We start from the raw sequence: 21578 nt of genomic DNA, 5'->3' as shown, positions 1-21578 counted from the left end.
CTGCGGGGTTGTTGTCCAAGTGCTCTGTGCATTAAGCATGATTCTCATATCCCTGGTGGCTGTGTTTGTGTGTGTGTGTTTGTGTGTGCGTGCAGGCATGTGTGAAAGTGAACCTAGCATAGGAGTGGCAGTAGGTAGACTGCCCAGAGCGCGATGTCTGGCCACTGGCTGATATGACAGGAACATGCTGGTACTGTACTAGATTTAAAGTAAGGCCTGCAGGCCCCCGTCTAACTTAAGTCCAACATATTGTCTCTAACAAGCCTCCAGCATGCTATGGAAATGCAAGCCTGTTGTTCTGTGTAGGTACAAGCTCGTTCTTGTGACCTTCAAATGAAATCTACAACGTTTGCGCAGTGTGTGACATTCAGATGTATTCATTTAAATTCAGGTTAGACAGATGTGATGTGCATTGTTCCAGAAGTTTATTGTGGTAATACCCTGGTGTAGTGCAATTATTATTTTATATTTTATTTATAATAAATATATTTTATTATTGTGGCAAACAGAGCAAGGCTATGCTAGTTAATGCATTAACTAAAGTTAACTTTTTCCCCGCCAGCACAAAATCTGATCTGCCAGCCACCACCAGAAATTTTGATCATTTTCACCAAAAATGCATGGCCACCACCAGAATATTTTGTTGTTTGAATATCTGAACATGCAATATACCACAAGAAAGAACAGAACGTCAGCTTTTTAATTTATCCTATTTGTAACAAAACAATTTATTCTAGCTTCATGCATTCTTTTTTTATCAACAGTTGAATCTGGGTAAGTTTCATAAAAAAAGCAACATTTTACATTGTTTGTCAAGCACTGCAACGTGCACAAAAGCAATGCTTCAATCTCTTGTTTCTGCTGCTTTTTTACCTGTGTTTTTTTTCTGGAGATCCAGTACTCTTTCAGAAGATGTGTAATAGTGCCCCTACCGTATAACAGTGAAAACAAGGATTGCCGGAAAATTTTGGCAATGGCAGGGAAAATGTTAACTAATGGGACCTTATTGTAAAGTGATTTTATTAAATATAATTTATATAGTTTTTTACATGTTATTTCTTATTGTGTTTTCCTTATCATTAAAACATAAATACATTTTTAGGGCATAATTCAAAATTATGAAGGTGGCAGCAAAGGTAATCGAAATATAAAATAGACAGAATTGAGTGTGCACAATTAAATACTCACTATCAGCCGATATATGTCAACTTTTACAATACAAATACAATATAAATGTCCCTGATAAATATTACGCATCCCTAGTAATATTTTGCATCCCTAATTTTCTTTGAATAAATGTTTCAGTTATTTATAGCAGTAAATTGATGAAATCTGCTGACATAAATGCTCAAGTGTAGATGTTATGTTACAGATCGGTTGAGTTGTAATGTGCGGAGTGCATTTTTATAATAATGTTCCCTGAGAATGTCTGTTTTTACAGTCATCCCTGTGCGTCCTTATTATTTCTCAGGCTCATTAAGTTGCCGCTAGCTGGCTTTAAATTCAGCCGACCAATTAGCGGCGTGCTGCGCAGTGCTGTGGGTGTTGTGCACCTATTTCTCTTATGGAAATCTGAAGGATTATTCATCTTATTTCTACCAGGAGTGTTCGCAGTCTCTCTCCGCAGTGGTAAAACGCATACGAGTGCTTTAGGTCAGGAAGGAATGCATTGCAGTCAGGAAGCATTTGAAATGCAGTACATCAGAGCAAGTGTGGAGGACCCGGTCCTGTCAGATGCTCCGTTTTGTCGCATCCGAATTACACACCAGCATAGTGTTAATCAATTGCAAATGGGTTTTTGAAATATTAAAATCTCCTATACCACGACACACAGATTCTGGCACGGGCACCTTTATGAGGTGCTGGAAGGGATGCTTGGACTTTGCACTACAGTTTTCTTGTTATGACAAGGTTTAGAGTCTCTGTGTCAAGTCTTTTGATTTTCTAAGTTAATTTCCAATGTAATATTAGAGGAATGTATGTGTGCATGTGCATATGTGTGTGTATGTGTGGGCAGCATTGCCAACTGTGCTGTCTGGGATCCTCATATCCTGTTTAATACCATCTCTCTCTCTCTCTCGCTCTCTCTCTCTCTTAGATATTTGTGTTGACAGTCTGGCTTTGGGAGCTGTTCATGTTGCCCCTCTTCCTCCTCCTGCTCATTGGCTGGAACTACTTCCACATCACACCAGGCATGGCCAGCTCCAGTCAGGACTTGGTGAGTGCTGTGATGTCGCCCACTCAGCTGCACAGAAAATGGTCCTTAATAAGTCAGAGTCTGTGCTGGTGACTCACAGGATTTAGAAATGACAAGCATCAGTTTTAAACCTGACAAATTTACTGAAGAATGGTTAAAAATATTAATAGACGTTCTGTCTACAGACATCTGATGTCATATACAGTACCTGCCAGAAGTTTGGAAACATTAAACATTTTTATGTTTTTGAAAGAAGACTTTTATGCTCACCAAGGTTGCATTTATTTTAAAAAAATACAGTAAAAACAGTAATATTGTGAAATATGAGTACAATTTCAAATAATTGTTTTCTATTAAAAAAAAATGAAAATGTAATTTGTTCCTTTGAATACAAACCTTAATTTTTCAGCATCATTACTCTAGACATTTGCTGCTCAAGAAACATTTACTATTATTATCATTATCATTATTATTATTAAAACAGTGTTTGCTGCTTAACATTTTTGTGGAAACAATGATACCATTCAAACATTTGCGATAAGATTTTTTTAAAAAGCAAGATAAATTAATACTTTAATTCAACAAGGATGTATTAAATTGATCAAAAGTGCCAGTGAAGACATTTACAATATTACAAACGATTTCTATTTAATAAATGCAGATTAATAAATGTATCACCATTTCCACAAAAATGTTAAGCAGCACAACTCTTTCAACATTAATGATAATAGGAAATGTTTCTAGAGCAGCAAATCAGCATTTTAGAATGATTTCTGAAGGATCATGTGACTGAAGACTAATGTAACGATAAAAATTGTGCTAAAAGTGTGAGAATACGACTGTGGGATGATATGAAACAAGCACAGCAATGTAAGAAACCCGATATATAGTTTATATATGATGGCAGTGGTTCTCAATCCTGGTCCTGGGGACCCACAGCTCTGCACAGTTTGTATGTCTCCCTCATTTAACACACCTGATTCAGATCATCAGCTCGTTAGGAAAGAGCTCTATGAACTGACCACTCAGAATTAAGTATTCCAGAGAGTCATTAGATCATTTACAGCACATTATACACCTTAACAGACTGAGATCAGTCTTTTTTAGAGTCTTTTCACAGCATTTCTAAAGACATTAATTGGTCAGCCTTTCCTAATTAGATCCATGTTATCTATAAATTCAACATTCACAAAGGTTAAGATGTCTGGAATGCTCCTATCACCCTTGGTCGTGAGTTTGAACGTAGCAGTTACACTTTGAGTGACCTTCATCTCCAGTGGGTTGTGTAAACTGCATTTGAGTCTTTACCCAGAATGTATCAGGTCTTTGTGCACCACCAGCCCATCTCAGTGCCGTAACTCAGGCTCGGGACAGGCTGTGCGCTCCTGCACCTAGCGGAAAAGAGTGCCACAGTTACATTCAATAGCCAGAAAGGGTCAGGGATGACTTAAGAGCGGTCTAGGCACCCGAACGGCCAAGATTAAATGCATTCCTTTTGGTTTCAGGTGCATGTGTGAGTGTGTGTGTGTACGTGTTTGTTGTGAAGAAATTAGATTGCTTGGTTGTGACATCGCTCTTGTGAGTAAGGCCCTTCTCATTCACCTCCTCCTTTTGTGTGAGGTCACCCGAGAGGCAGTTGCTACGGCAACAAGGCCTCTCCCAATGGGGGTGTATATACAAGCGAAGGTTTCATTACGAGGTGTTTGTTAAGAAAATGCTCCATTGCCCACGTGTGTCTCAATCTCATCCGCTCTCTGTCTCTTTCTTCTTCTTTTACAGGAGAACATGTCCGTGGCCGAGGACGAGGACGAAGATGAAAAGGTATTTTGCCAGTGTCATGCGTGGTTTTTGATTAACCGCTGACTTTTATAGAGCCTCTCTGAGCTGTCCTTGGGGTTCCGCATAGATGGTCTGTACGATGTACCTTTAATAATGCGTTTAACTCAGGACTGCAACTTAAATACGTTCAAAATGAGGACAGACGATTCAGCAAGCACATTTTCCCTCCAGTACTTTCACACCAGTCCTCTGGGAATCCTCGCTCATACAACAAATGGATTTGGTTGCTTTGCTGTGGTCCTTTGAAACGCAGAAATAAGCACAGAACGGCATCATTAATTGAAGTTTGCCTTTCGCTGGGGAATAGAGGCATTGTAAGGATTTTGAGGCAGGCATGGCTAAATAGGGGGGCTGGACTGCAGTTGAACTCCCCCTTTTAGCATTTTATTTTTTATGCTTAAGATGAGTCATTAGACTAATTACAAATTCTCCCAAATCTGCTTAGATCCAATTATTCTTAAAATATTCAGTCATTACAAAAAACAACAAAAGAAACCGTACAGACATCCTTATTTTTTTTTTGCCTTTAAAAAAAAAACATTAAAGCTGGTATGGTTTTGTTGTCTGGTGCGTGTGGATGGTAAACCGTCATAATGGTCAAAATCTGAATGCTGAATAAATTCATAATAAGGCAGGTCAGGCTCATAATAATTTTAGGCCACGCTGTCTGTTCCAGAGAAGAATGAGTTAACAGGAAGATAATGTGTTATTGCTTTCTGACTTGGATGTGCGGAAGTGCGCAGCTCTAAGCCTCCGAGCGCTGACCCTTGCGCTGTACGGCTAGGGCCTAGGATTCATATTCATAATGTGCTCAATATATTCTGCTATGATGACCGCAGGCTAGCTTCATCTGTTGAGAGGAACCCCTCTGTTAAAAACAGCTCCCTCTTCCAAATCCTATCCAAGCCAAGCAGATAATTCACGGATGAAACGCATGATGTGTGTGTGCATGCACATTAGTTTACGCCCAGCAGCTAAACAATTGTAATATATCTTGGAGGGAGAAACGAGTTGGTGGTAAAAAAAAAAAAAAAAAACTACATACAAGTCTTATAAATATTTGAATTTGGGAAAGTGCACATTTAAATTAAGATAATGTCATACAATTATATTAGTTTTATTTTTTAAAACATTTAATTTGTATAATTAGCTTGGAGTATTGAATTCAAGCAGTAAAAATTCAACCTTGCATGTCCGTTCTTGGACTGCCTTTGCATTTATTTATTTGTATTATTTCATTATAATTACAAGTAATAGAATTAACCGTATTTTTCTAGTGAGATATATTGTGTTTTTACACCCTTTCGCGTCTTGTGTAAATTAAATATCTCCTTTCATTTATCAAATTACCCAGATGTCCATGTTTATTTTAAGTTGTCAGCTCTAATTTAGGGTGGCTTGTTTCAAAGTCCTGTTATGTTTTTTCACTTTGACTTCAGTTTCACGCAGGCAAATCAAACAGTGTAGCGTTACACTTCCTATCGAAGTCATAGCAGCTAATGTTTTGGGGTTGGAGAATGATCGGTGTTAAATTTGATCACTTCAGAGGTGCCGTTTTTTTCCTACTCTTTGGTTAACATGGGGATAAAGGCTGTCCCCTCTGAGGAGGTTACGATTACCGCACATTTCTCTGTGTGTTTTCCCCTGGAGCAAGAGAATATGTAAACCTGCAGCTGCGATGGAATGAAGCTTAAGAAAGTTGATGGGAGAAGCCGCGATACTGCAGAAATAATAACAGATCTCCTCTACAAGCATGAATCTGTCCTGGGGGAGAGAGAAATTTACAAATCACGCGCGGCGATGTAACTTCCCTTCGGCTTTCGGTATCAATTGTGTTGAGCAAACAGACACTGGTTTAAATCAGAAAACGAGAGGATAGAAAAGAAAACAACCCCCTGGATGCGTGTCCCAAGTGACCGAGAGGCCCTGTTCCCTGGCCACAGGTCACCTAAGAGTACTAGACATTGGCTAGACCCCCCTCTTCCACCATAGCCCAGGGTATCATCGGTGCTCTTCTAACCCTCCAGCCCTCTCCCCCCTCACATCTAACATATCACCTTCAGCACACAACACAAGGACAGAGTGTTGATGTCATAATCACTGTGTATTCCAGAGTGCACAATCCTGTGACATATCCATTAGGGAGCGCTGGGTGTTTTGTGTTTGTTTGTACAGTGGTTGTCGGCTTTAACAAACCCATTTGCAACACATTTAGCCAATAACGCAGGTGTTTTATTTAGGTGCGTTCCTCTGGTTATTCCGTTGTGGAATAAGCGAGTCGTGAATATTTGCACCAGCTTTGAATGAATATTCAAATTTGATGCCATTTACCCAATTACAGGAATGTTAAATGAACCCTGGCTTGCGTTTTTTTTTTTTTTATTTGATTGTGCCGAGCATCCCTGTGAAACTGCATTTTCTGTTTGCCTTTGTGCAATCTGTTCCCTATTAAGCCAACATAAAAGTTATGTGACAATTTCATTTGAATTGAGAATATAATCTGACACAGGTTTTCTAATCAGTAGACATGTAGCGCGGATAGTTTATTTATGGTGAAAAAATTTGTTTCCACCTCAGAGGCAGAAAAAAAGGATGTCTGACTTCAAGGGGGTTCAGAAAGATGAATTGTAAAAGTCCAGAGAACTTGTATATCGCACTTCTACGCATGCTTTCACTGTCATCCTTTGGTCTCATTTAATATGAATATTTCATATTTGTCATTTTAAGACTTATCAAAGCAATCTGTGAAAAACGTTACCTCACATGTACAGTGAACCCAAAAAGGTTATGGAAACTAAAAAATATCATTAGATAACATAATATTAAAGCAAGTTGACAACTGCAACACAGAACAAAACAAAATGTGCAGTTCATCACATTAACTATGGGCATGATCACACTTTATTTTTGAACAGCATCGAACAGATCTTTTATAATCTTTCAGTCTTTCCTCAATACAAGCCACCTAATATAAAGTGTTGTAAACTGTAAAAGTCAAAACTGAGCTTTTTATACTACTCAAGCTCAATTGTGCTCATACGTATGCAAATATCTGTTCTGCCAAATAGCTTCATCAGAAAACAAAATGCCAATATAATTTTTTTTAAAAAGATAATCATTCAGATTTGCAATGTTAAAATAGAAAAAATAAAAAGAAACATATGAGATGTAGAAAGAACTAGATTTTTTTTCTTAGCAGTAATTATTGTTTTTTAAATAAACTAGCAAACCTAGAAAACATCTTGTTTTGCTCGAAAATAAACGTTGTGATCTAGTTCTTTTAAATAATCACCACTTGATTTGATATTTTGTTATCTATTATGTGACTTAAGTGTTCAAATATTTTTTTGGGAGCACTGCAAGTTCATTTTTCTTGCGGTTGGTCGAGAGTCATTTTGCAAAGAAACACACAGACATTTGAGCTGAAATCAAACAGTTGATACACTGAAATAATATATCATCTTCTGCACTTTATCCTCATTTGACACTTTCCTCACAAATGAGGGATTTTAAATGACTCATCACAGGAGGCATGTTGATTTTCTCTTGATTGATATCCTAGTGTCCGTGTACGGACATGCTGTGTGTCGCTGGAGTCGACGGGTTGTGCTGAGTGGAGGCATGACTGGCTTCCCATGGTTCCCTGTGTCTGGGGCCGAATGGAGAGTGACAGTGGGGAGTCTGGGCTGAGCTTTCCCAGGGGCCGACTCACCGGGCCTGCTGTCTGGGGGACGGTCACTTACACAAACATATACAGCGCTCGATCACACGTTTGTCTTTACCCCCACCCACCCATACTATCCATCATTACTCCTGTCATTATTCCATCCTTTTGATGTGAGGGCTTCTCGTTTCTCTCTATTTCTCTTTCTTCTCTTCCCCCTTTGGAGAACTATACTCATGGGCTCTTATGCTGGAGGATTTTTCTGATGTGATCATGTTGCTTTGGACGTTAGATTACCCTAGCAATCTTCTTTAAGTAAAATGGAATAGAATTTCTCTCTTTTTTTTCATCGAAAGTCCATTTAGCCCATGTCTCTGAATTACATGGCAACCCAATACTGTGTGATGCATCAAAATACAAAAAGACAATGGGATTTCCCATCTCTCTTACAAGAAGTAAAAACATTGCTTTGTATAACATGATTACACTCAGACATTGCAATCTTTCTCCCACGAGCTCAGATACAGAAAACGATAAATCCAATGATTTCAACCCTGCACTCAATCTTGCAATAAGGTGGGCAACTCTTGAGTTTCTCATACGCAAAGAACTGGTACTCAAAAAAGCTTGCACCCTAGGAAACGAGCCAAGACTTGCCCGGCAGAGACTCGTGGATTAGACGACCTCGCAAGTTGGCGTCTTACGCCGTCTGTGTTCTCTAACTCCCGAGTCAGTCTCTCTCTCTCTCTCTCTCTCTCTCTCTCTCTCTCTCTCTGTATGTTTTCTGATTGCCATTTTTACATCTTTTTCCTCCTCCGCTTAATCTTTGATTGTGATGCACCTTTATTGTTTGCGCCTGACAAATGCTGAAATACTCCTAGATTCGTGACAGCTCTGGAGGAGAGGCTGACACATTTTCACGTCTGAGGAGATGTTACAGAAGCTCATTACAGGCCATTGACTAGATGAAATACTGGTGATGGCACTCTGGAAATAAACTGCTCTTTCTTTGTAGGCTTCTAGCTGCTGACTTCCCTCATCAGTCTCTGTCTTTTTTTCTTTCTCTTCAGGAATCAGAGAAAAGAGGACTGATGGAAAAAATCCACATGGTTCAAGAAATTGTGCTTACAGTTCAGAACACTTTAGATGAAGTGGCTTGCATCGGGGAAAGAGTGAAAAAGTAAGAACAGAGCATTTTATACCTCTTCTGAAGCTCACACATGCAGTTGTGCTCATAAGTTCTTTGTCAAATAGCTTTGTTAATAAAAAAACAAAATGCATTTTATGTGTCCTTTTATTATGAAGACTGTTTAATGCCACGTTTAAATAAAATAAATGCATAAATAGAGAATAAATCTATAAAGTTTTCAGAATTAAGTCATTATTATTATGAGATGGATGCTAATGATAACTGATATACCAAAAGTAAGGTTCCCTTCGGATGACGACGAATGGGGGTTTCGCTTAGAACACCTATCGACTTCGAGTATTACAAAACGAGCCAATGGCGATGAAATGGCATGGGTCTGCGGAATTTGCATAGCGTATCTCCGCCCCACCGCGTGGGTATAAAAGGAAAACGCCGGCAACATGCAGATATGTTTTCGCTTCGGAGCCAAGAGTATTTCTTCACTCCACAGCCATCTCTGACTTCGCTCTACGAGACGAGCTTCTCTCTCCGGTGTTGGTGTGACGGCGATCTGCAGCGAGCTCACAGTGCCTGCTGATCTGTGCAGTGATCTGCCAGTGTGTGTGTGTCTCCCTGTGCGCTTCAACATCGCAGAATTTTTCTCCTCTCATAAAAGAGCTCGCACGCAGCACGTCTTTTTAAAGACGGCTCGCCCTTGCATTTCTGGTTTCAGCGGACTGGTATCGGACTCTGATGGGCACGAGCGCTGTCTAGTGTGTTTGTGCTTTGATCATGCTTGAACAGCGCTCGTGGATGACTGATGATCTCTATGGGAACGTGATCATCGCGTCATATATAGGTCGAGACTCGGTGAACTCGCAAGAGTGAGAGTCCCCTCATCCACCACCCGATCTTCGGCTGGTGGCCAGGGTGACCTGAGGGTGTTGGTCTGGAAAAAGGGGCCAACTCTGTGTCCACGCCCCAGCCCCCCCTCTTTAATGACGGTGCCCGCTAGCGAACTGATGATTCCACGAGTCTACCCTCGGGTGGCCCGTGTGTTTTCATTTGAAGCTACAGAGGATGATGCTGTGTCTGTAGCAGCATCACTAGGTGGGCTTGATTCTTTGGAAATGATGACTCGTCACAGCTGCCACCTTCTGGTGTGCATACGGCTGTGCCTGAGTCTGATCCGGAGATGACGGCCATGCTTTCCCGGGACGATTGGTTTTTGGGTGAGGCCGCCGACCCGCGTCCACGTCAAACCCCAATATCTTTCCTCCCAGACGTGCATGATGAGATCATGGGTCCTCTGGTTGGTCTCATCCGCCTTTCCTCCCCTCAGGGGCCGCTGCCCATGGGTACACTGGGGTTCCCCCGGTTGAACGCTCGGTTGCCATGCTACTATGTCCTCAGAGTGCTTCCCGGCGCAATCCTAGGCACCCGTCCAAGCATGTAGTTCTTTTCGTCTACACTAATCTGTGGTGAAATCCTATAGTGCCTCAGGACAGGCAGCTGCCTCACTGCATCCCATGACCGTTCTGCTGGTCTACCTGACCCAGATACTCATGGAGATGCAGGAGGGCGGGACTGACCCGAGGCTCTCAGTGAGCTGCGCTCTGCCACTGACCTTGCTCCCCGAGCGACGAAAGTGGCCGTATGCTCTCGGAGTGATGTTCACCAGTCTGGCCCATCTCCCAGGTCGGCCTCTTCGGCGGTGCGGTTGAGTGGTTCTGCCCAACAGTTCTCAACCGCCCGTGAGCAGATCGAGGTTATTCTGCCCGACGGCCCTGCCATCCGCTCAGATCCCTCAGTCTGCCCACCGCCGAAGGCTCCCTCCCACAGTTCCAACCCCGCCCATTCACCAGGGCCTGGCTCTGGAAGACCATAGGTGGGATGCCACAGCCCTCTCCAGCCCCGCCCCCTGCTAAACGCCGGTTGAGCGGCACTTTTGAGATGGGCTGCTCAGAGATGAGACTCAGTTCTTTCCAGGAGTTGGTAGCAGGGCCACTCCTTTCCCCGGTGGAGGGCTCGGGAAGAATCCTTATTCAGAAAGAACTGACTCTCTTGTCTCTGAGCATACAGAGTTCTCGGACGACACAGAGCGCCGCCCACAAGCCGTGCTCTCCTCGTCCCCCTTTGTCCCAGAGGTGGTTGACACGGCGTGCCGTCTGCGGACCGCTTCGCCCCTGTCCCCCTCTGTCGCCAGACCCCTGACAGAGCAGGCCCCCGTGGAACGCTGGTCCTTCCCTGGCCTCCTCTGTCAGGGTGCGGTTATGACCTTGCCCCCACCGGGCCGCTATGCAGTCCACGTCTGGTCCGGTCATCCCACTCCGCTCAACCACCGGGGGGACGTCTGTGGTTCTTGACGCCGCTGGCACAGTTGGGAGCCTGCCTAGAGCTTCCCTATCTGTTCCGCTGGGTCGCGCGAACCATCGGCTATGCGATTCAGTTCGCACGGTCTCCTCCCCGCTTCAGGGGAGTCCACTCCACTTTGGTGGGTGGCTATGCCCCTATCATGAGAGCGGAGTTTGCTACCCTACTGGCGAAGGGTGCGATTGAGACTGTCCCTCTAGCCGAAATGAGGTACGGATTTACAGCCCCTACCTCATTGTCCCGGAGAAGTCTGGTGCGTTAAGGCCAATCCTGAACCTACGCATCAGAACCGCTCCCTTCACAGGCTGCCGTTCAAGATGCTCCTGGCCAAACGCATTTCTGAATGTGTGCGGCCACAGGATTGGTTTGCAGCGATCGACCTGAAGGACGCCTACTTTTATGTTTCCGTTCTCCTTCGACTCAGACCATTCCTACGGTTTGCTGTCAGGGCGCGCACATATCAGTACGCTGTTCTCCCATTCGGGCTAGCCCTGTCTCCTAGCGCCTTCACAAAGGTTCTTGCGGCAGCCCTTGATCCTCCATGGGAACACGGGGTTCGCATCCCGAACTATCTCGGTGACTGGCTGTCTTAAGCTCACTCCTGGGACCAGGTTTGCGAATACAGGGACCCAGCGCTCCGGCACCTAGCTCGTCTGGGCCTTCGGGTCAACTGGGAAAGGAGTAAACTTTGCCCCGTGCAGAGGAGCTCTTTTCTCGGTATGGACTTGGTCGCCTTCTCCACTCGGCCATTGCTGACTTGCCTGAGACTATCATGCGCAAGAGTGCGGTTCCACTGAAGTTTTTTTTTCAGAGGCTCCTGGGGCATATGGCATCTGCAGCCGCGGTACGCCGCTCAGATTGCTTCATATGAGACCGCTTCAGCTTGGCTTCGCGACCGAGTCCCGAGGTGGGCATGGCACACTTTGCAGCCGACAAGCTGTCACGGTTTCGGCCCGTCTCCGGCGAATGGCGACTCCATCCCCAGTCGGTCCAGCTGGTTTGGGACCAGTTCGGGGACGCACAGATAGACCTGTTTGCCTCCCACGACTCACGCCCTGTATTACTCCCTGTCCGAGGGCACCCTCGGCACGAATGCACTGGTGCACAGCTGGCCGCGGGGCCTACGCAAATTTGCGTTTCCCCCAGTGAGCCTTCTCCCACGGACCTTGTGCAAGATCAAGGAGGACGAAGAGCATGTCATTCTGGTTGCGCCGTACTGGCCCACCCGGACCTGGTTCTCCGAACTGATACTCCTCGCGACAGCACCTCCTTGGCCAAATCCTCTGAGGAAGGATCTCCTTTCTCAGAGAGGGGGCACCCTCTGGCACCCTCGACCCGATCTTGGAAGCTCCACGTGTGGCTCCTGGACGGGACGAGGCAGGTTTGAGTACCCTGCCACCAGCGGTGGCGGCTACCATCACTTCCGCTAGAGCATCGTCCACGAGACATGTCTATGCGTTGAAGTGGAACCTCTTCGTCAACTGGTGCTCTTCTCGCCGAGAAGACCCCAGGAGATGCTCGATCAGTGTCGTGCTTTCCTTCCTGCAAGATGGGCTGGAGCGAAGGTTGTCTCCCTCCACCCTGAAGGTGTATGTGGCCGCTATCGCCGCATATCACTAAGCAGTTGAAGGTAAGTCTCTGGGGAAGCACAACCTGATCGTCAGGTTCCTGAGAGGAGCGAGGAGATTGAATCCTCCTCGCCCTCCTCTCGTTCCCTCTTGGGACCTCTCAGTGGTGTTAAATGCCTTGCAGAGGGCTCCCTTTGAGCCTCTGCAATCAGTTGAGCTTAAGTTCCTGTCTATGAAGACAGCGCTCCTGGTTGCATTGGCCTCCATCAAGAGGGTAGGGGACCTGAACGCATTCTCCGTTGACGAAGCGTGCCTGGAATTCGGGCCCGGTCACTCACACGTGATCCTGAGACCCCGGCCTGGATATGTGCCCAAGGTTCCCACCACTCCCTTCCGGGACCAGGTGGTGAACCTGCAAGCGCTGCCCCTGGAGGAGGCAGACCCAGCCTTGGCACTGCTCTGTCCAGTACGCGCTCTCCGTGCTTACGTAGACAGGACGCAGTGTTTCAGGACCTCAGACCAGCTCTTTGTCTGTTATGGTGGGAGACTGTAGGGAAAGGCTCTCTCAAAGCAGAGGTTGTCCCACTGGATAGTGGACGCCATTGCTTTGGCTTACCAACAGCAAGGCCGACAGTGCCCCCTTGGTGTGACAGCCCAGTGTACCTTGGTATTCCTGTGTTAAGTAGGACTCCTTCGTCCGTGCCAGTATCACGACAGGGGGATCAGACTTGCGCAGGGCACTGGAAGACAGCTATGAAGGTGGCGTGATTTCACAGGGACCCCCATTCGTCGTCATCCGACGTAACTCGGAGTGACTACGAAAGGGAACGTCTCGGTTACGCATGTAACCCTCGTTCCCTGAGTAGGGAACGGAGACGTTACGTCTCCCTGCCACTTCTGCTGTACCGCTGGGTAGAACGCCTGAGTTCAGTCTCGGCTCCTCAGCGAAGACATATCTGCATGTTGCCGGCGTCCTCCTTTTATACCCACGCGGTGGGGTGGAGATACGCTATGCAAATTCCGCAGACCTATGGCATTTCATCGCCATTGGCTCGTTTTGTAATACTCGAAGTCGATAGGTGTTCTAAGCTAAACCCCCATTCGTCGTCATCCGACGTAATGTCTCCGTTCCCTACTCAGGGAACGAGGGTTACATACGTAATCGAGACGATTTCTTTGTTGGCAAACTATCCCAAAGAATGATCTAATTCTTCAAATCCATTTCTTGCATTTGTGCTGCTACTTGGGGTGAACTATTGTAATTATTCATGCTGTTTCATTATATAATGTCAATTTTTTTGTCAATTTTATTTACGCAATATTATGCCTTTAATCTCCAAATTTTATGACTTTATTCTGATAATTTTATGTTGTCTTAGATTTTTATTTTACACTAAAACACTGTTATAGCAAGGAACCTGAACTGTTAATAACTTACATGTCCAAAAATAACGTACATGTATTTATTCATATATAATTTATGAAAAGTAATGACTTGTCTTTTCATTGACAGCACATTCAACTGGTCTGTGCCGTTCTTGTCATTCCTGGCCTGCCTGGCTCTGTTTCTGGCGACTACCGCCTTGTACTTCATCCCACTGCGCTACATAGTTTTAGTGTGGGGTAAGTAAGTGAGACACCATGTGTAGCCCTTTCACCCAATCATGCGTGATACTCCAGTGCTGCTGTTAAGCTGTCTCCACTTTCCTTTAAATGGAAGTCATGCAGAGGTGTTTTAGAAAGTATCACACTTTACTGTCTCTGAGCTTTGAGCTCGAACTCCTTTACTGACGCCTGACGAAAGCTATTTAAAAAGTGATCCATTTCCATAACTCTACCTATGACAGCTGATCAGAATCATGAACATGATCCGCTGTTGGCTGGGAAGACCAGCTGCACTGAGGCTTTGCAATCTTGTGAAAGTTTGATGTATGTACAGTTAGAAAGAAAGAATTAGCGAGCGCAGGCCTTTTTCTGCCGTATTAATGCCCCTAATGTCAATTAGAGGTTTCACGTATATGATAAGTTTTGATGACTGGAAGTGTGCTGGAAAAAAAAGAAATTCACAATGTTTCTTGTCTTAAAATATGGAATTATATATAATATGTACAAGTTTGGGGTCAGTAAGATTTTGTAATGTTTATGAAAAAAGTCTCTTGCATTTATTTGATCAAAAATACAGTAAAAACTTTTCTATTTTAATATAATTTAAAATTAAATTTTCAGCGGCTTTTACTACCCTTCAGTGACATAATCTTTCAGAAATCATTCTCATATTCTGATTTGCTGCTCAAGAAACATGTATTATTCATACCAATATTGTAATTATTTGTGGTGCTTAATATTTTTTTGTGTAAACTGACACATTGAATAGAAAGTTAAAAAGAACAGCATTTATTTAAAATATACTTTTTTGTAACATTATAAATGTCTTTACTGTAGCTTTATTTGATCAATTTAATGTGTCCTTGATGAATAAAATAATTTGTTTATTTAATAATAATAATAAAACATACTGTAATGACCCCAAACTTTGTTAAAAAAAGTGTGATGCTATTCAAAGTTGCGAAATTAACTTGTGCGCAAAATTGGAATATTGCATAAAACATTTGCGAATAAAGCATAGTTTCCATCCAGTGAGTTGAAGAGAACAAAATCTTCACTTCCTGATAAACTGTTGCCAAATATCATTAAGAAAAATTCAAATTGCTGCAGCAGCAGAAGCCACTGTGGGTATTTTTTCGTATATAACAAATTACTTGCACCTCAGAGCACGCAAACAAAACACAATAAAAGCAGTGTGAACCGCGATATACCGTATACTCTAGCAGACCGTGTGTATTTATTTATATGCACTTCCAATCACATAGCAGTATGAATTACAGCAGATAAAGTGACAAATGTTTGTTTGGTCAAGGTTTGTTGAGCCAGTAAGACACCTGCAAGTGCGGCTATTTATCAATGCATGCTTGTTTTCACAGGTGTTAACAAATTTACCAAGAAGCTTATCAACCCATATGCCATTAACACAAATGAAATACTGGATTTTCTCAAGAGGGTGCCTTCTGATGTTCAAAAGGTAAGGGTCCCATTTTACATTTAGAATGACAGGGAGGGACTGAGACGAGGAAGGAATTCCCTGAAGATGTCTGCATTATTTGCTCTAACAGAATTCCCAAGTGTTACCCAGGATATTTCCTCTGGCTGTGTTTGATTATTAATGGACTCGTGCCTTTAAAGGCGGCCCCTGGCCCAATTATTTCCCAGCATGTCTTGATGGAGTCACCCGGCTGCCTGGATGGGGTCTGCTCTGATCTATCCTCGGCCGTAACGCTTCAGCCTTGTCGCTGATTATCAGTTTTGTCGGCCTGTGATAAAAGAAGGGTGCTGTAGAGGGTTCAGGGATTGCTAAGGGGTCGGTGTCTGCACACTGGCAGTGTGGCGGCCCCCGTCACATCAGGTTGGAGGACTCGATTAATGAAGTGTTGAGCCAACGCTGTCCTGCTGGGCGCCATATGTGATGAAACATTATCCATGGCTGATATGTCATTCAGGGTTACATCATAAGCCCGCGGATGTGCAGCCAAATGCTGAGAGTCTCGTTCTGTCTTTCGGACCCTGAGTGTGATTCAGAAGTCGGGATCCAAAGCAGGTCCTACTGTGACAAAGCGTTCTGCATAGGATGCTTTTCTCCATCAACATGGCTATTTAACTGTTCTCAATGCCTTCTGTCCTGCTCAGATATGGAGAACTTGAGTGATTGGCTCAGACAAACCTCCTGGGATGAACCTCTGCAACTTTACGTTAACATATGTCTGTGTGGATAGATGAAGCCAGCATGACACACTGGTTTTGGCATGTGGAAGCAGCAAGTTGGCAAAACAAGATGGAAACCATTGCTGAGTTTTTAAGCCTTTTGAAGTATGTTTTCATGGTTGGATGAACTGCCTGCTGTTCATTTAAATGGAACGCACCAAAAATGGGAAGACAAGAATGATCTTTAGCAACAAAAAAAAAAGCAAGCCACTTATTAAAGAACAAAATGCCAATAAAACGGCACAGTGGTCATTAACCATACCAAAAAGGTATGCAAATCCATGCTGTCCCCGTTAAGTTTACAATGTTCGAACCTTAATGCTAAAAAAAAGGATTGACCAAATAAACAGCACGTTACAAAAGCTCAAATTGACTCCTGTCTCATGGTTTCCGAAAATGACTTGGCAATTAGTGCCTGTGCAGTTCTTCAAACACAAACCCTCAAAACTGGACTTCATACAGCGGCCCTCTGTCCTAAAATAAGCAGCATCTGTCAGTTCTGAGGACAGTTTCATGTTCTGAGGCTGCCGCGTCTCTTTGTTCCCTTGTGCTCCATCTCCCATTCTCATAATCAGGGCCTGGTAATTAGTGTGCAGTCCCTACCTTACAGATACACCTCCAGGTTATTGTTTCGAGGAGAAACAAACAAGAAAATCATTTGGACGCATTCTCCACACTTTCGAGTCCCATCAGCCTTATGCCATATTTAATTATTAGTCGATTCTGTGCATCGTTTGGACTGAAGGGTGGCCTTGGACAAGAAAAGATGCCTTTAATGCCATTTTCAGAGGCTGATGTTACTCTTAACTGTGAAAGGAAAATCAGAGTGTTTTTGGAGGATTGCGATCCAGGAGCACCTGGGCTTGATAATGTGTCTGAAATGCCAATGAGCTTGCTGTTCAACCTTCAAATACTTGGCCAGTGTTTGCTGTAGTAGTTTGTAGCTAGCTTTCAGAAATTCCCCACCTTCCCCAGCTCCACCTGTATAAATTTGCTATGGGTAATTAAAGGTGCTCAAAGCGATGTCAGGCGTTTTTTTTAGGCCAAAACATTTTTTGTCACATATAACAAACATCTCCTCACTATCTGCTAGCTGCCTGTCCCCTGAACACACTGTAAAAAAACACGGTCTCTGCAGACACCTCAGGCTCCACAAACAGCAACAAAAACAAACTGGGCTTAACCGCACCACGAAACATAACAAACTGTTCCAGCCAATAACCGATAAGAAGGGTTTGGGGGGTTAGTGCACGGATGAGGAGGGAGGGTCTAGCTAGCCTTCGTTTTGTTTGACAATACTTTAAACGTCAACAAGAAGTGATGTCACCCGAAATCGCTTAGAGCACCTTTAATGTATGTTATATTGTAAAGCAGCAGCATGTCTTACTTGCTCACAGCAGCGTGTCGTGTATGTACTGGCAGTAGCAGGTTTTGCAGTAGGCAGTACTTGCTCTGCAGCAGTAGCATTGTAGCAGATTTATTCTGCCAAGACCAAACATATTAACATTGTCATATCAATTACCATGCCAAACACTCAGAGTTGTCATTTCAGAAATAATTTAAAAAACAATCAATATGGAATAATTTGAAGTTGATCAAATATAAACCTGTAAAATATTTATACTTTAGATAGCAACTTCTGGATTCACTGTAGTTTGCTTGGTTTGTGGAAATACATATTAATTAGAAATTCAAAGATTAATTTAAACAATGATATAATTATATAAATGCATTTTGCTGAATGCTGACCGCATATGAGAAAGTACTACAAGGTTTGCCTTTCTATCAGATATAATACTTTTTCATACACCGTTTCTCTTCTTTGTTTTAACAGTTCTGTCTAATAAATTATTAGAAAACATAATAAGCTACAATAAACTAGTGAAGATGGAGAAAGGGATTTTCTGTGCTTTTGCACTCAGGCGCTGGTTTACCCAGCACTGTCACAATAAAATTCCTGGTGCTTCCAACCTCTTATTTGCCAATATTGGCTGATATATTGGTCAAAACTAGTTAAAGTTTTTAACTGAAATGCAGTTGCATCTGGAGTGTAAAACTAAATTTGGTACATCAGCCCATTTATTAGTCATGGGATAAAGTGTCCTTATCACATGCTGAAACATCACATTATGACATTTTGCGGAAAGAGAAGGGCTGACTTTTCAGTCATATAGCAATTTCTTATTAATTGAACACACAATGTACTTTAAGTCCATATCTATTTGAATACCAGAACTGAATATGTTTAATTGCGGTCTAGAAGTTGTATCTGGATACGCTGTGAGCTCCAGGAAAAAAATCTTTATTCAGTTTCTCATACCTCAGTGAAACTCTACTTTCATCACGCCGACCTTCACCTCCGACCTGAGTTCACTCCCTGCTTTAAGTAAAGTAAACAGCATGTTCATCTGAAACGAGGGAAGTGTGTGATCATCTGTAACCGCAATGCCCCAGCCGGAGCCATACAGGCACTTACTCCTGCCTACAAGCTGCTATAATTAGTCTCCAACAAACTTTTCTCAGGAAGGACACAACTCGCAACTCCTCGGTTTGCGAGGACCTAAGACAGCGGGTCTGCTCAACCAGTATAGTTCCCTTATAGGTGGGGGTGGTATAGTCACCGCTGTGTCGGTACGGAACCCTTGACTTTTCAAATCTTTCCTCCTTATGATTAATCCCCTCTGCTCCTGTGTTTAAAACATGATTCATTACAGCCGCGCCCGCCTGGCTTTCCCCCTGCACCGGCTCTCCTCAGGGGAGCCATTACCGTGAGCGGGCCTCAGCTCCGATTACCTGCGTCTGACCAAAGAGCTGTTTGTTTTTACAGGTGCAGTACAGCGAACTAAGAGCCGAGCTCGGCAACCAGGGCCCGGTGAAGAAGAAACGCTTGCGCTGAAACCCCATGGACGTGTCGGATGAAAGAGACGGGCGGCATTTCAGGACACGGTCTGTTTAAATCATAATGCCCTGTGCGAGTGGAGGAGGAGCCCCCTTGTGCCAAGCCATCCGCATTGCCACTGAGGTGTATTCATCGACTGTGTTGTACTGTGTGCTTATATTTGTGTGTGTGTGTGTGTGTATGTGTGTGAGAGAGCGTGAGAGAGAGAGAGAGAGAGAGAGAGGGGGGCCCCTGCTGACGGGGTCTTTGGCCCTCACGAACTCACGGTCACAGTATCTGAGCATATGAAGGTAAAGGCGGGCTTCACCAGCCTCTGCATGTGGTCACGCTGAAATGCAATGAAATATGACACAGCCTAATCATATATTAAAGTCTTTTTAGAAACCACATTGTGGTTCATTTAACAAAGGAAAAATTAGCCACAAAACATATAGCTCATACATGCTTCCTGTTGCTTGTTTACAGCAGGAAATATTTAAATGAGGGTAAAATATTTATAACTCTTAATACAATGGAAAATACAAAATGTCATTAAACATTTTTATTCATGCAAAGGCAGCTTACTGTTCAAGATGTTTTATCCTGTAATGTTTGTTTTTTTATATTAATCTTCCACGTTTTGTACATTTATGCTGCAGATAAAGATGAAATGAAGAAGATAACTAAAAGTTTGACTTCTTAAATGTGTATTTCTTCTCTCGCATCCTTAACTCCGCATTATTTGTGAAGGATACACAGCATTATTACTCGGGCCACACTTCAGAAGAGGATGCTGGTCACTGTTGGAGGAAAACATCAAAGTCTCAGTGTGTCCAGAGCAGTCAGCTAATGCACCGCTTTTGTAGTTTGCTGACAATAACAAGGTCCAGATGAGAGAGCTCATCTCTCATAAAGAGGGAGGGAGATTGAGAGAGGAAGAGAGAGAGTGAGTATATACACTCCATACCCCGCACTTAGCGTCTCCCATTTTCATTAAAATCACCTCCAGTGCCTAATGGCTCTCTACTAGACCCATCACTCTCTAGTGTTAGCACCAGTGATGGGGCTTCAAGTAGAGCAAATGGAGATTTCCTGCCTCATCAACTTATTTATTCATATTACAGACATATTTCAGCCTCTCTGCTATCAGAGAGTCATTTTTATAGAAAGCAACATTTCCAAAGTGGTGCATCTTGAATGTAGGCATTCGGAGTGTTGATTTGAAATAAATATTAACCAATTATTAAGGTATTAACCAAGTTAACAGTGAAGGCTATGGTCATTTTTTTTACAATTTGGTCCTTCGACTGATTTACAAGGAAAAGTTTCTTTCAAAGAAATGTAAAACCGAACAGAACTTCCTCAGAAGGTGTCGGCTCGCTCAATAATTTAGCGAGCGAGGTAAATAACCAAGCGGACGCTTTGTAAAAATAGCCGTAGCCATACAGATGAGCCCTAGACCCCAGCTCAGGGAGTTTGTTCAGACTGATTGGAGTGCTCAGCATCCCAGCCTGCCCCCCTCCGTCTCTCCCACCCTCCCTTCACTCCTCTGCAGTTTGGTGCTGGTGAAAGGGCATCGGTTGGTGCAGCGTGAAGAGTTTGATTGGCTCTCAGGGACCTGCCGGAGCCTGGGGCTATCTCTTTTGACAGTCTGATAGAGACATCACGGCACTCTCCCAGGAGCTGCCACCGGGGGTCCGATTCAAAGCGAGGGGGAGTGGAGGTGACCCGCGACGCTCTGATGAGAGAAATCCCACACACAAACTCCTGCACCGTCTCCGCTGGGGGGCCACAGAGAAGGGAGAGGATGGAGGGGAGGGCCAGTGTCCCTAAGCTCAGTAAATGAGACCCCATCAGATGTCTGCGTGAGGTGAAACCAATTAAACAATGCTTGCAGGAACGCTCTTGTCGTCGGGTTAGCACCAAAACTTGAAAGCGAGCCTCTAAGTGGATGTGAAGTGTTTGTGCTGGAGGAGAGAAACGGTCTTCAAAAATTCAAGACCGTCTCCAAAACGCAGATGAAATGAGAGGCTGCCGATTGGAATCTCTCATAAAGAGAGCTCGTGTTGACAAGTGTTTTTGGGTAAACTGCCTTGATTATAAATCATGCTTGA

At 43.7% G+C, this 21578-nt stretch overlaps 1 protein-coding gene across 2 annotated transcripts in view; it reads left to right on the top strand.

The window, feature by feature from the left end:
- mctp2a (multiple C2 domains, transmembrane 2a) overlaps nt 1-20153 on the top strand; it is a 60545-nt gene extending 40392 nt beyond the window's left edge. For both annotated transcript variants that reach the window (XM_077248711.1, XM_077248713.1), the window contains exons 18-23: nt 2099-2218; nt 3977-4018; nt 8771-8880; nt 14284-14393; nt 15752-15849; nt 19414-20153. In XM_077248711.1, the coding sequence (XP_077104826.1) occupies nt 2099-2218; nt 3977-4018; nt 8771-8880; nt 14284-14393; nt 15752-15849; nt 19414-19482 (549 nt within the window). In that variant the 3' untranslated portion in view covers nt 19483-20153. The remainder of the gene's footprint in view (nt 1-2098; nt 2219-3976; nt 4019-8770; nt 8881-14283; nt 14394-15751; nt 15850-19413) is intronic.
- Nucleotides 20154-21578: the final 1425 nt, after the last annotated feature.

The sequence above is a fragment of the Siphateles boraxobius genome, unplaced genomic scaffold, assembly GCF_051911475.1.
Source record: "Siphateles boraxobius isolate OS27281-9 unplaced genomic scaffold, OSU_SipBor_1 31, whole genome shotgun sequence".
NCBI classification, from domain to species: Eukaryota; Metazoa; Chordata; class Actinopteri; order Cypriniformes; family Leuciscidae; genus Siphateles; species Siphateles boraxobius.
Note: the sequence above shows the minus strand (reverse complement) of the source record. Positions and strands in the feature narration are given on the sequence as shown.